Source organism: Varroa jacobsoni, unplaced genomic scaffold (assembly GCF_002532875.2).
Source record: "Varroa jacobsoni isolate VJ856 unplaced genomic scaffold, vjacob_1.0 contig00739, whole genome shotgun sequence".
In the NCBI taxonomy this organism is placed as follows: domain Eukaryota; kingdom Metazoa; phylum Arthropoda; class Arachnida; order Mesostigmata; family Varroidae; genus Varroa; species Varroa jacobsoni.
Genome location: NW_019214516.1, coordinates 111,642 through 124,842, shown reverse-complemented (window position 1 = coordinate 124,842; position 13,201 = coordinate 111,642). Strand labels below are relative to the sequence as shown.

Sequence of the window (13,201 nt, the reverse complement as noted above, 5' to 3'; positions counted from 1 at the left end):
ATTTACATTCATACAGACACGACGCCTACAACGAATGTACGAGCAAGATTAGAAGTCTATCTGAAGTAATATGGCAATTGACGATGATTCTCATTTAAGCAGTCTCTAGTTTCGAAATCTGTATAATGTGAGTCCATCGTATACTTGAATATTATGCATACATTCATTCGTTTCAAATATGGCTGCGTAAATGTTTCTTAATATTAGTTGTCTTCAGGTGCTACTGCGGCTATAACGAGTCATTGAAGTCACACCGGTTTGATGGCAAATTGTTGAAAACAATATTTGCTTATTATCCGAAATCAGTCCAAATACAGGTTTTATACATTTATTTGTTTTTACCTTTACTATCTTCATCTTTTCGGTTTTTAGCAATTAATGTTGTTGAAAATGTCGACGCTTAAGAAACTGTAGTCACTCATGAGAAGTATGATCAAGACGTTCCCTGCTTCAATGATCAGCATCGTAACACTGACAGTTCCTCTGAAATTGTGCTGATAATGTCAAAATAGTTGGCATGTGGTTGGAATTACCCATGGTAGTGGACTTGGTTAGGAGTAAGGACAGGTGATGCCGGTGCAATGGGCGTGGCTACAATTCGAGCAGGCGCAGGTGCTACGTAGGTGGTAGGGGCGTTGTAAAGGGCTGCCCCGGTAGCACTTGCCGAGGTGCCGGGTTCATTTGTCGAAATGGAGGCTCGAAAACCAGCCGCATCAGCGATATAGTTTACCTAGAAAGGGAGCATAGTTTCAGGTGACTCATAACATTTGGTTAACTTAGTTGCTTAAAGTTCAATGAAAATAATTTCTTTTTAGAAAAATACACTAATTCATGCTCAAATAAGTACAAGTAGATGATTGGCTACGTGGGTTGAATCTATACAATTTGCCGTGTTTAAACACCACGTAACTGATACCGTGGGAATTTAAGGGTCAAGCTTCGTTCATTTTAGTTGGGCCCACATCGTTCGTCTGTTATACAAACAAGAATATTCTCGACTCAAGTGGCTTTTCAGCGATTTTTTATTTGCTTTAGTGATCTAACAAGTAGGGAGGCTTTTTTATCATGTATTCGAACAGATAGATGCTACAAACCTAATATATTATTTTACCGTGAAGTGATTACATATATCTTTAAAGCAGGGATTCCGATCTATCGTATAAAGGTACTGTGAAATAGGCGCTTAATCCATTGCAAAGCATCTGTGAAATCTGTTCTTCGTTCAGGATGTTTCACTGCGATGTGGACGCAGCTAAGCACAAGTGAGTGTAATTTGCAGTCAAGTTTTTAATGAATTCTTGGAACGAGCCCTTGTTGAGTGTACTAAAGCTCCACAACTACGAATCTCTATTAATCGGGCGTACTAATTCAGATGGTTTTGGGCCTATTGCTCAATGTAAAATGAAACATACTGAAGTAGAGGTTACCTGTCGGTAGATTCCGTGAGGATCCGTATATCCATACGAGCCAACTTTGGCTCCGACTGCGTTCGACACTTCACTACGGGTTTGACGAGTTCCAAACTCATCTTGCGTGTCATAGCCGAAGCTGTAAGGCTAAAGATTGAAAGGGTAAGATACTCGCTCACCTTACTCAATAAACAGAAAATTCAAATGCACTTCGAGAAAAGTAGACAATAAGAGAACGCATAATATTAATAAAGAGTATTCTCAGCCATTTTTCTTTCAACAGATGTGCACTTGAAATAAAAAGTCGTAGATTACAGAAGCGTTACTGGCTTTAGTCAAGCACAGCGGAAAGAAGTTGTCTCGAAATAAACGATACATTATTATTTAAAATTGCTAATTTATAATCGTAACGAAATGTTAAAGCTGAAAGCATAAGTTCGGCCAAGGCTCCTTTTTAAACTGTATTTTTATTTTTTGTAGGTTTGAAGTTCTTGTGCATATGTTTTCTCGAAAAAAAACAATCAACCATTTCAAATTGACAGCTAAAAGATTCTTCTAAAGGCCAAAGGTGCTATGTGAAAATAATTGCTAACGCATTGGACCATAATAATAAATCAGGTAAGCGACACTTTGATGTGTTTCAACCATACATACTCGCACTAAAAACGTATCTCTTCACAGAAATGAACAAACTTTGCGTTACGCTGTGTCGCAAAACGACGAAAGGTTCAAAATCCTTATCAAATTAGCTGATATATTTGATAGTATATATGTCAAGATGTCGGTGCATTTGTGTCAAGCTTCGGAGGTATGCTGACCGCAAGACACCATCTGGCAGTGCCTTAAATGGCGCCCAGCCGAAGTAACATCTGGCAAACACAATTCTATTGTAATCAATGATGGCCGTTACCAATGTCAGCGATGCATTTCGAAATTCAAGCTTTTAACGGCGTGGCACTAATATTGAGGTTTCGCTAAAAGTACGAACTATGATGCGAACACTAAACAGCTGTATGGGCTGGTTCCCTTTACGATAAATGATTATAATGATCACTGTGAAACTAACGGAATAAAATTATGTCAAGGTAAGAGTGCGATTCTATTCGAAATTATTGGTCGGCTTGGTGTTAACTTAGTTAAGCCATCGGTGTATTTGCAATACTTAATGGGTATATGCATGTAATGCCCACCTGTGGTGCAGGTACAGCTGCAACTGGCGCTGGCGCAACGGCCAGGGGTGCGTGGGGTAAGAGAGCACTGCTGGGAACAGCCACCGTGTAGACTGCGAAGGACACCCAAGTGACGAGGGGCATCTATAAAGAGATTAAAATTAACATTATTACCTCTATAAAGAAGTGAAAATCGCTGAAACGGTTAGAGTCAGACAGCTTTATTGGCCGCATTTAACGAGGTCGTTTTGCAGTGTAAGGGCAAACACAGCCCGCTGCAAAGATCATGGGCTTACTTCATAACGGGCCGAAGTTGCCTCAGCAAAACCCACCTTGTTATGCATGTTGCCAGGAAGGAAACAGGCGATTTCCTCAAACGATTAACACTAGACAGCGAACGAGGCACGGGACGAAGAAAACGACACCAAACGTTGTTGACTCGTCATAGAGTTCTAAGCGGATGACGCTCCCAGCTTAAGTCGCGCTTGCCTTTATATGTCAACGACAATCTGGTATTGCTCTTCCAATACTGGTATGCATCCGCGGCATATGAAGGCTAACATATTTCCACTTTTTTTCCTCCTTCCACTTTTGACACGCTGGTGAGCCTTCAAGCCAGCGTCAGCTTTATCTATGGTGCAACTACAATTCAGTGAGAATGTTCGGATCGACGATGTCAGTTAAGCTGAGCCTTGCGTGTCGCTTTTGGGTTGGAAACTTCGAGTATACTCGAACTCACTATATTTGATTTTGTGACAGGTATATCGATATCGTAGTAAACAGAGCAGTGAGAGCGGAAACTCGCAATATCCCCTGGACGATCCACAATGGACGGCCCTGTTGAAAACTAAAAGCTCGTAAGACGACATGTTGTTCACTTCGTTCAAGCTCTGTTCTTTAGCAAGACATCTTTCCCACGTGGTTAAATCGCGTCGCAAGGCGAAACGCCAAAAGAAAGACTTCAGAGAAACTGTGCCGCAATTAACCAGATGGAACGTATTTCTTTTTTACTAGTGAAATGTATACCTTATGTGATCAGTACTTTTTGGTCCCGATTCTCTTCGAATGTGTAGTACTGTTTGACAGAGCATTCACAGTATCCGTGTCCATAAATTGTACAGTATTTTACCACATCGTTATTGGCCGAAGTTCGGCAGGAGCTGCAAATCACTTATATTTCAATCATTATTATTAAAAAAATGTTAAGCTTTGCAGCTTGCATAGAGGCCAAGGTAAAGGCAATCTTACGAGAATCAAGGAATATTTCAAATTTAACCAGAGATAGATACAATCCGCATGCCTGGTTTGCTACGTTATATTTTTATTTTCTTTTAAAATGCTTGCGACTGTTAATCCTGACCTTTTGTTAAATTCGTATCCTGATTAGCAAATACAATCCTAGTTATTTTTAAATATAATGGACGTAACGTGTCTTTTGAATAGGATCAAAACTAGGCGTATCCAGTACAAAAACATTATAATTATTCAATGATATAATCTACAGTAATGTCGACAAGCAATAAAATGGTTCATTCCGTGATACACAAAAAACATCACGCCCTATATAAATGACAAGAAAGACTACTCCCATTAAATAACTGTAATTATTATTACAGACTTAACACTTAAGCCTAACATTAACCATCAATTGATTTAAACGCTTTTCTACAAGATCACGTCGCAAGCGTTCTTGCGTCCCCCTTAGACTTAGCGTCATTGAAAATTTACGTTTATTTATGAACACAATAAGAATTTTTCGAAAATCGACCATGTCGAACGGGCATGCTAGCCATAGGTACACAAGGTAACGTCGAGTGTTAATATTATGTCTAACTCTGCATCATGATGGTTGCATGAGTTAACACCTGTGTAGCTATAATATTTATGAATGTATTATATCTAGCTTGTCGGGAAGCCCTGTAGTAGACCGGCACCCAGGGCAAAAATATGGAATATCAAATTAAGCCACGTATAAAGTGCACGTGGCCAAATAAGCAGCAAGTGAAATGCGCAGAGGGAAAGATCGTACGCCTCTTTAACCGAGTGCCTCTAGTCAGACGGATCGGTTCGTTACGGAACAAGTGATATTGACGACGGTGCTAGCGTCGGCAAATGGGAGGCACTTTGCTATATTCGTGTGGCCGCGTGTTGACGTTTGCTAACTGTGGGTAACGCATTAGGGCACTGGGTGGCCATTGCGCACATTTCTACATCAGCTGCATGATACATCCTCGAGCAAAAGTTAATACTTGATGTAAATTCAGTAGCGATAAAGCAGGCGAGAAAAACTGCCTGGGTTTTGATAAAATGTTACCTCCCGAGATAAGCTTCCATAGCGTTGCATTTCTTCCATGCATTGTTGCAGACCGTGAATGTCAGTAGGTTTAGCTAAAGCGAACGCCAAACAATAAAGGGTTGACGCAGGTGACCGACAAAACTGAGGTAGACGTAAGGACTGCCGTAGGAATTGGGTTTGTTTACATAATAGCGAGCAGTATTTAGATATGATGTGTATATTTTTCTGAGCTTTCTGCCCCTCGCAGCGACGATACGATAATCGCTGTGAGGGGCTCATACTGTTAGATAGAAGAAAAGTAAACTGTAGAATTGCTCGAACAGCTATTAAAAATGGTATCCATAATAGCTTGCATCCATTTGTCTAGCTCCATTTGTCTATTTAGTATAGTTGTGTGAAGTAGAAGTGTGAAGATACATTTTCAGTTCAGTTAGATAGGGGCTGTTTGCCTGCACATACTGTCCTACCTTAAAATTATGGTATCCGTTTTACTTGCTGCATATCCAGATACAACAACAGTGGCTAGTGACCTCCTAACAAATAGCTCGAGCAACATTACAAAGGCCATTCTTATATATTCTTATATTTTTTGGTCAAAAAACGATGATTCCCTGAGTGGAACCGCCACTTACTTTCGCAGCCTATTTGCTCACCGGTCCCAGTACTCTGTACTACCAAAGTGTTCGAAGAGCGTCGCGCGACAGATCAGTGTCTTCTTAGCGACTACCAGCCTAACGTAGCTCTATTGACCGCGGTGTCGCTCACCTCATTCTTTCTCTATTCTTCACCTCTTTATGGCTGCCGCCTGTACGTTTTTATAGGTAAATACGTGTTATTTTATTTTAGATGTAGCTTTGCCTATCCAAACCTACCTATATGAACGAAGTTGAGGAGATCCTCCACGAAGCACAGTGTCGATGTTATTAGAGCATACCTTATGCTATACGATGTGTCGAGTCTATCTGCACAAATATAAGTAAGTACATCTGTATGATAAGGTGGCCCAGTTAAGCGTGTGTATGGTTCCCTGTATAGATACCCCGGCGAAAAGTTATTAACGCCTATACCAGCGCTATCAACCCGATTATAAGCTGAAGTAGCGGTGACAGTAGTAGCAGGTACCAATGTTAACGGGACATGTGTGATATGTGTAAAAGGACGATTCGCTACGTTGATTTTACTGGCCGATGTCTTCACTAGGTCCCGAAGGGTCTAGAGGCTCAGATATCAGATGAGACTTGCTCAAGAAAAGGTATTAACGTATTTTGCGTGTTGCAAGAAAATGTCTTGCTTTTCTTACATATATATGTATATATATATATATACATATATATGCATGTATAATAAGACAATATTTCCTTTTTGTATATAAGTAAAAATTTGCGGTATATCCTTTTTTAGCTAAACTAGGAGTATATTTAATCAGAACATTGCTCGGTAACGGATCTTTGTGATAATGTTAGTTTAGTGATTATCTAAACCTTCTATCTTGCCCTCACAGCAAATGTGATGAATATTTCTGCATAAATAAGCTAGAACATGTCACTTGTACATAACATCCAGTGTAAACTAAAAACCCTTTATTTTAATGTTTTAATCATCTATGTCACCTTAGATAAGTGAGTATCTGCCTTATAGTTTATAGCAAAGAACACCTTGGCTGCTTTTATAATTTAGTAAATAACAAAAATATAGCAGTTCAGATAACTACATGATAATGTTACATCTAAATGATTCGCGTGGAACTTATCTCTACGAGCCAGTTTTGGATACAAATAACTGATATGATAATTTTTGAGTTCTTCAAATCTGGTTTGTTGTGTCCTAGACATATTACGTTGACAGTACTCAAAGATTTGCATATAACCCCTCAGGGTTCGATCCAAAATTGAAATCAGATAGCCCAGTTTAAAGCAAGGGAAAGCAGATAGTTTTCATAGTGTAAACTGAATGTTTTGAGTTCTACGTTCAGTACTGCTGCTAAGTATTGCTTCAGATGGCCCCCTTTGTACGTAGCGACGTGTGCCGCTATCGAAGCTAGAACACCTCAAATATATTCAAGTTCAGCAGGCAAACACGTCATCGCTGCATTATTACAGATACAGATGATTCCATAATCTAATGTTTTTCGAAACATTGATCGTGTTCTTCGTCCAGCTTTCGCATAAGAAATATGCAAATCGCAAAGACCTTGAATGTGTAATGCAAATTTTAACGCTTTCTGCGAGTTTGTCCCCATTTCAGCAGGCCAGTGCATGTCATTGTGAGGCCCAAATGATTTATATCCTTTTCTTTGTCTTTGCGAAGCACGAAAGTAAAGCTTGATCACCTTGGTAAATGACGCGGAGCGTCGGAACCGCGTTGACTCTTCCCTCCACCATTGTGTATCCCGTCAAATCTTTTGTCACAACCTTTGACAGAGTAGTTCCGCTCCCTGACTGTCGCTGACGATCGCGATACTTCCTTAGCATCTGTTCTCTATGTAGATCTTCTTGAAATTTATCGAACTTTATCTTGACGTAACTGAACGCCGTCCAACAGAGGCCTTTACCAAACACCTCAACGAGCGTTTCTGCGGCCCTCTTGAATCTCACGTGACTACCTACACGACCAGAATATCTATCTCATTTAAGAACCATCGTCCCAACCATTTACCCGCTGTGCCCAACATACGACACAGGCGTTAGTGAAGAGCGAAGCGGGCCATAGGCCGAACACCAGGCTTAACTCAGAGGTTCCTGCGCCGGTGCGCTGTTGAAGCACCCGTGCAACCGCCAGCTGCTGCTATCGTTAGCGGCAGAACAACAGGCCATCCGCCTCTCCATGTTCGTCGCCGGGCGATTCAATGTATCATCGCCCTATATTTGGAGGGTCGCATAAAACGTACCAATTCTGCGCACCCGCCATGTTCGCCATTAAGCCGACCACAGCATGCGAGCTGCCATGTGCTCGCTGTGGTGCTTTGAGTGAGGGTAAAGTGGCGAGAAGGATTAACATGGTTCATAATCATGATGATTGTAATGATGGTCTTGATGGTGATGATTTCATGAGTAGGAGAGAGACACTGTTTCGTTGGGATGGTGCAGCGGACATGGTGATCGTTGTCTTTCACTGCGCGAGTACAGACAAGCCTGCGCAGGCTGGCCGAGCAGAGGAAGAACGCGCGGCAGTGGTGCAGCACGGCACACGGCTGCCACTAGGGAACAGGACACTGCGTTTGACGCATGGAGTGCGTGGCGCGTCACGAACACGGCAACCACCAGCTACCCCTTTAAAGTTGCATACAAACGGGTAGGCACGTCCTCGAAGACCAAACGGTGGCAATGGCACAGATACCAGTTCGAGCCTGAAAGTAATTCGTGCTCGACGAGCAAGCAGCCGTAATATTAATAGGTTGACGATATCAAGCGCCAACTACGCGGGCAAACGGCCAATGTGCACAAACGTATTGAGAGGGTTTCGAAATGAAGATATCCATGTTCTAAAAAATGTTTGTGACCCTGATCGAACAGTCCCCACAGTGTGTTTTGATTTCCATCGAACACCTAGTGTGGCTAGTTAACAAGTGTTAAAGAAGTTCTACAAAGTTAACTTAAGTGAAACTTGTGGCCAAGACTACACAGTAACTGCGACAAGCCAGAGGAAACGACTGATTATTTCGTGTTGCTCGTCTGTGCAGTTATAGTAAATAATAATATAGAGATAAGACAGGATAACAGGTAAACCTTGAAACTTAGCGGGAAACAGAGAGAGAATCGTTTGAAAAAACAGGGAAACGACAACGCTATGGAGCTCTATTGCGCGGAGAGCTTCGACAGTAGTTGGAACAATCCCGGCACAGCCCTGCTGGCACCGAGGGATCGCGCCGTCGCGCCTTCAACAGCTATCGGCAATATGCTCTTCATCGAGGATAAATACTCCGTATCGCAAGACTACTTCATGACGGTACAATCGGAGGTGCGGCCGCACATGAGGAAAGTTCTTGCCGTATGGATGATTGAGGTACGTGCATAAACGCATTCGCAATATCTACAACATATATGGACTATATGGGTATCATGTATTGACTATATACTGTGTAACCTACTTGTTCACTGAATAACGTTTAGTGGGCTTTGTAACGGCATTCGGCAAACCATCGGGATATACATCAAGTATTCGTGTCGAATGGTAACTATTCGCAATGTACAGGATATAACCAGGGGTCGATTGCTATTATAGCAATAGCTACAAGTGGTTGTGCGTTAGCTGCCTATATGGTGCATCCAAAGCGGATAGTATTTGTTGTACATAATACAGTTGCTACATATCTTCGGTGGTGCGACGTCAATATTATTAACACGGAGATTTTGATTATAAGTAACAGCAAGACGCTGAAAATATATCGTTATACTACAGTACACCCACGCCATGTACTGGTGTGCAAAACAGATTTAGCAGTTCTCCGACAGACACAGTATAGGGTTATTAGTAATATTATAGTATAGGGTTACGACTCCATAGGGTTACTGAGTTGGCCTCGCATCTCAGGACCGAGCATAGCCATGTTTTTCCCTAACGTAGCTCTAGTGAAATCCTTACCATGGGAACATATTGCCATAATTGTGCGAAACAATAACTAACTGACTCGGTTCTCCGATATGTATAGGTTTTCACGTTGCTCCGTGATCATGCATGACATTGTGCGCCCCCGTGATACTAGAAATAGTGGCGCGGTTTCCTCGAGCGTTCCACGTTAACGTTTAACAATTATATCAACGCTTAATTGCTACGTGTTTTGCGTTTTAGATGTCTAATAGATAGAAATTTAACAGAATTAAGCTGACATGATAAACAAAACCCGTATGGGATGAGGGGGCCATTTTCGCATAAATTACTGGAAAAAAAAAGCATGCATACTTCACTTAACAAAATCTTTAGTTGACATGTCCTATTTAAACCATGGAACGCCCCCGTCATAGTGCAGTGAAAGAGGTGTTTGCTTAATGAACTTCTTGACGCGTAATTATTTAAGTTTGAATCCGGGCGTAGATATACTTCGTTTCGTGCTAGAAGCTGGCCATTTGAACTAACGCCTAACGGCTTAGGTAGTGGACGTAAAAGCTGAAACATATTTTTGTTGTACCAATTTCTGCCACAGTCTTATTGCTGACAAAGCTATTCATATTCTTTAATGCAAGGGTGTTTTGATGAAAATCGCTACTATATTGTGCTCTAGAAAGGTCTGCTCATACTTGAACATTTTGAGGTCATAAGCCCTAGAAATAATACATCTACGTATTTACACGGATGCACAAAATGTACACAAGGTTGATTTAACTCAATCACGCGCAGAATTTGATGTTCGACCCTAAAGGAAATCTCGTCTTCATTTATAAGAATTTCATATGCACAATAATATACATGATACATAGACTCATCGACGAGATTTTTCTGAGCTCACTGCTGACCATTGCGCGAACTAAGCCAACATAACGCTTTCCTGTTTTATTCTATACATGTAGCAATTTTCAGTAGCGTATAACGCCATAGTTTAGCGCACAGTTCTGCGCAGTCTTAAGAAGGTTGAGTTCGGACGGAGTAGGTAGACCTTTTGCTCTTCTGCTTCCTCATTCTACCAATGGGGTTCTGGTCTTCTGAAGGCTGGTTCACGTGAAAGACCCAATGAACCTCCGAAGGCCTGATCGTATTTTCGCTTTCTCTCACTGTCCCCCTTTTCCCTCTTTCTTCTCTCTATCTACCGTGGCAATAGTCGTGTTTGTAATCGTACTAGTAGTAATACAACACCGGCATATATTAGAGAGCCTGGTTGAAGACTAGCGAGATGACTCGATGGTTCTGGCTTGTTTGACGCGGGATCCCAGATGCTCTTCCGTGCGCACACTTTGCTACGGCCGCGCACCATCGCTGTTGTCGCCACTGCCGACAGCCTCCTCCAACAGATCAACAGCAGATCAGGCAGTCAAATGCAAGGCCTTGATTGAAGTACGGACAGACTAGATAGCAACTATGGCGAAAAGGCAATAAGAGACTTTCGTAAAATCTGCGGCTCTGCCTGTGTCCGTACATCAACGATAGGATGAGGTTTTCGGCAACACGGACACGAGCGAGCAGCTTGTGTATGGATATGTTGTATGACTAAATGAATCGTAGGCCCGTGTACGAGTACAGGAAATGCTCGAAGTTACCTTAAACGTGTCGAAATACTAAGCGAACGCTAGTAATATAGTGTACGTATAAGGAAAGGGGTGACGTATACGTAAGGTGAGGGTTTGATGGGGTTGTTTCCAGTTATTGTCTTTATAAGATTGCCTGTCTGGATGATCATTTACATAGGAACGAACCATCGAGGCAACGAAATCAATTTCATCTAAATTAAATTTAATATCATAACTGGTTGAAATTCTGAGCAATAGTATTCATTAAACTAAGACACTTTGTAATTTTTAAATAAAGTGTAGTGCACGCGAATTCGAAAAAAAAAAAACAGAAATAATGTGATTAGAAATATAAATTGTCTTTATTAGACTCTTCTTGAAAAAAACATTTCACTAAACGTGAATCAAAACGATGACTGTATCCTGACCTTTGTGGATTCTCATAGGTCTTTAGACGATCCTATATACACAACTCTAGTTGCTAGTAAAATCCAGCCCACGAGAACTTGCGTTTGCCCAATGTCAGTAACGCCCGTAGAGTTGTTCTACGCTAAGTTAAATCAGTTGTTTGCGAAGTGAGTCGGCTGTACTGTCTACGTTGTCTACTGTGAGTAGAGCGACGAAGCTCTCATGTTATGTCTTCTGATAGAGACCCAGCTGCCTCTGACTAGTACTACTTCTTTCCGGCTTTATGCCGCATGCATGCAGTACTCGGCTTGTGCACGATCAGCAACAGTTGCTCGAAAATCGCCCGCCGTCAATCGTCGGTTCTCGTATCTGCCACGAACGTTCTAACGTCGCGGAGGACTTTCACATGTATCAACACCACCGGCACAACGATGACGGCCAATATCTGTCGGGACGCAGAACGGGCGCTCACATGAACAGAAATAAACACAGGTCCAATAGTATATTGACATATCTTTACGGACGGACAAGCCAGACCGGCAGCCGATACGGTCCTGTGAGGCGGCGTATTAGCGGGAGCTGCTACCCAGAATGTCCACGACACACTTTTGTTGATAGCGCCGTTCATTCTGATGGATACAAAGCTTGCACTATATAGTAAAAAAATAGTTCGCAGGAGTTGTCATGAATGAGACAGTACGTATTGTATTGTTCCTTGTCTAATGATGGTTATATTCGATTTGCTGCGTTTTAAATGGCTGATGTTTTTTTTTTATAACATTTAACAATACTGCTGGGAATGACTTTCTTTCTGCAATGAACGCCAGGAGATATTTCACTAACGAAACGGCTAGATTTAGCATTTGTCTAAAGTCCGAGGTCGGAGTGAAATGTTATTTGTTGTTATTACCGTTGTTCAATATTTCAATGTTTTGGCAAAATAAATATGTTTTCTAGAACGATTCTGCGATGGCGAAAAGTTGTGTCGTTAGAATTTCGAAATGTGTTTTTGTTTATGTTAATAATAACGACTTTGCCGCGTTTGAAAGCCAAACCAGACAGTTGATTCTTAAATACATACCATATTGCTTTTTCCTTTGTCTGTACTGCAGGTATTCATTCGATTTCTCTCTAATAACCATACACGCTCATATGTATATGTGCGGCATAATTTAGCGTTTGTCTTGTACAGTAGAAATCTAATGTTTCTCTTTATTTCATTGTGATATATCAATCTAACTTGGTTTGTCTCGGTGTATCACTTTTTTTTGTTTATTCCATTTACAATGTGTGCTGTACGCTCATTTCCCAACGTACTGGTCAACATCTTTTTGGGCCAGGGCTAAACCTGATTATTCTGCTCTGATATCTTCGTCGATGGATCGACTGTTAGGGGGTTCATTAGGCCACACAACAATAACGTCTCAAACTCAATCGGCTCTATCGATCCTGAAGAACAGGCAGAGATTTCAATTTAGAATCGCTTGCCATTTCAGCGTCATTGTTTTTGATGCATTACATCTAGCAGTTGCTGTCTGCGTAGCTTTTGCTGGATACTCCGCGGCATCTACACATCCATTTCTCAGGCTGTTGGACTCGCTGTATCGTTGTCATCAGCATCAGCGAAGTAGCGACGTCGGATTACTTTGGCGTACTAGGATGAGACAAGCGTCTGAATCATTGGTCTTTCGTTAGACAGAGAATAGTCGGTCTGCCTTTTCTTTCTCAGCCATCTGCTGCTACTGCCCTGATCTAGCGGCT

At 41.6% G+C, this 13,201-nt stretch overlaps 2 protein-coding genes across 2 annotated transcripts in view; one reads left to right on the top strand and one right to left on the bottom strand.

Annotated features, from left to right (window-relative positions):
* Positions 1-301: 301 nt before the first annotated feature.
* Positions 302-3,580, bottom strand: LOC111271533 (cuticle protein 10.9). Its single transcript, XM_022852402.2, has 4 exons — positions 2,911-3,580; positions 2,600-2,722; positions 1,428-1,556; positions 302-730 (listed from the first exon to the last, which is right to left on the bottom strand). Exons 1-4 carry the CDS (start codon positions 2,920-2,922, stop codon positions 530-532), a joined length of 465 nt encoding a protein of 154 aa, XP_022708137.1. The 5' UTR covers positions 2,923-3,580; the 3' UTR covers positions 302-529.
* A 4,394-nt stretch (positions 3,581-7,974) lies between these two features.
* LOC111271524 (G1/S-specific cyclin-D3) overlaps positions 7,975-13,201 on the top strand; it is a 40,087-nt gene continuing 34,860 nt past the window's right edge. Inside the window, exon 1 of the mRNA XM_022852374.2 lies at positions 7,975-8,876. Coding sequence (XP_022708109.1) covers positions 8,661-8,876 — 216 coding nt within the window. The 5' untranslated portion in view covers positions 7,975-8,660. The remainder of the gene's footprint in view (positions 8,877-13,201) is intronic.

Excerpts from the sequence above, each read along its gene's own strand:
- LOC111271533 (XM_022852402.2), bottom strand. Across the intron at positions 1,557-2,599 it reads CAGCTGTACCTGCACCACAG|CCTTACAGCTTCGGCTATGA; the intron begins GTGGGCATTACA and ends TTCAATCTTTAG. Across the intron at positions 731-1,427 it reads CTCACGGAATCTACCGACAG|GTAAACTATATCGCTGATGC; the intron begins GTAACCTCTACT and ends CTCCCTTTCTAG.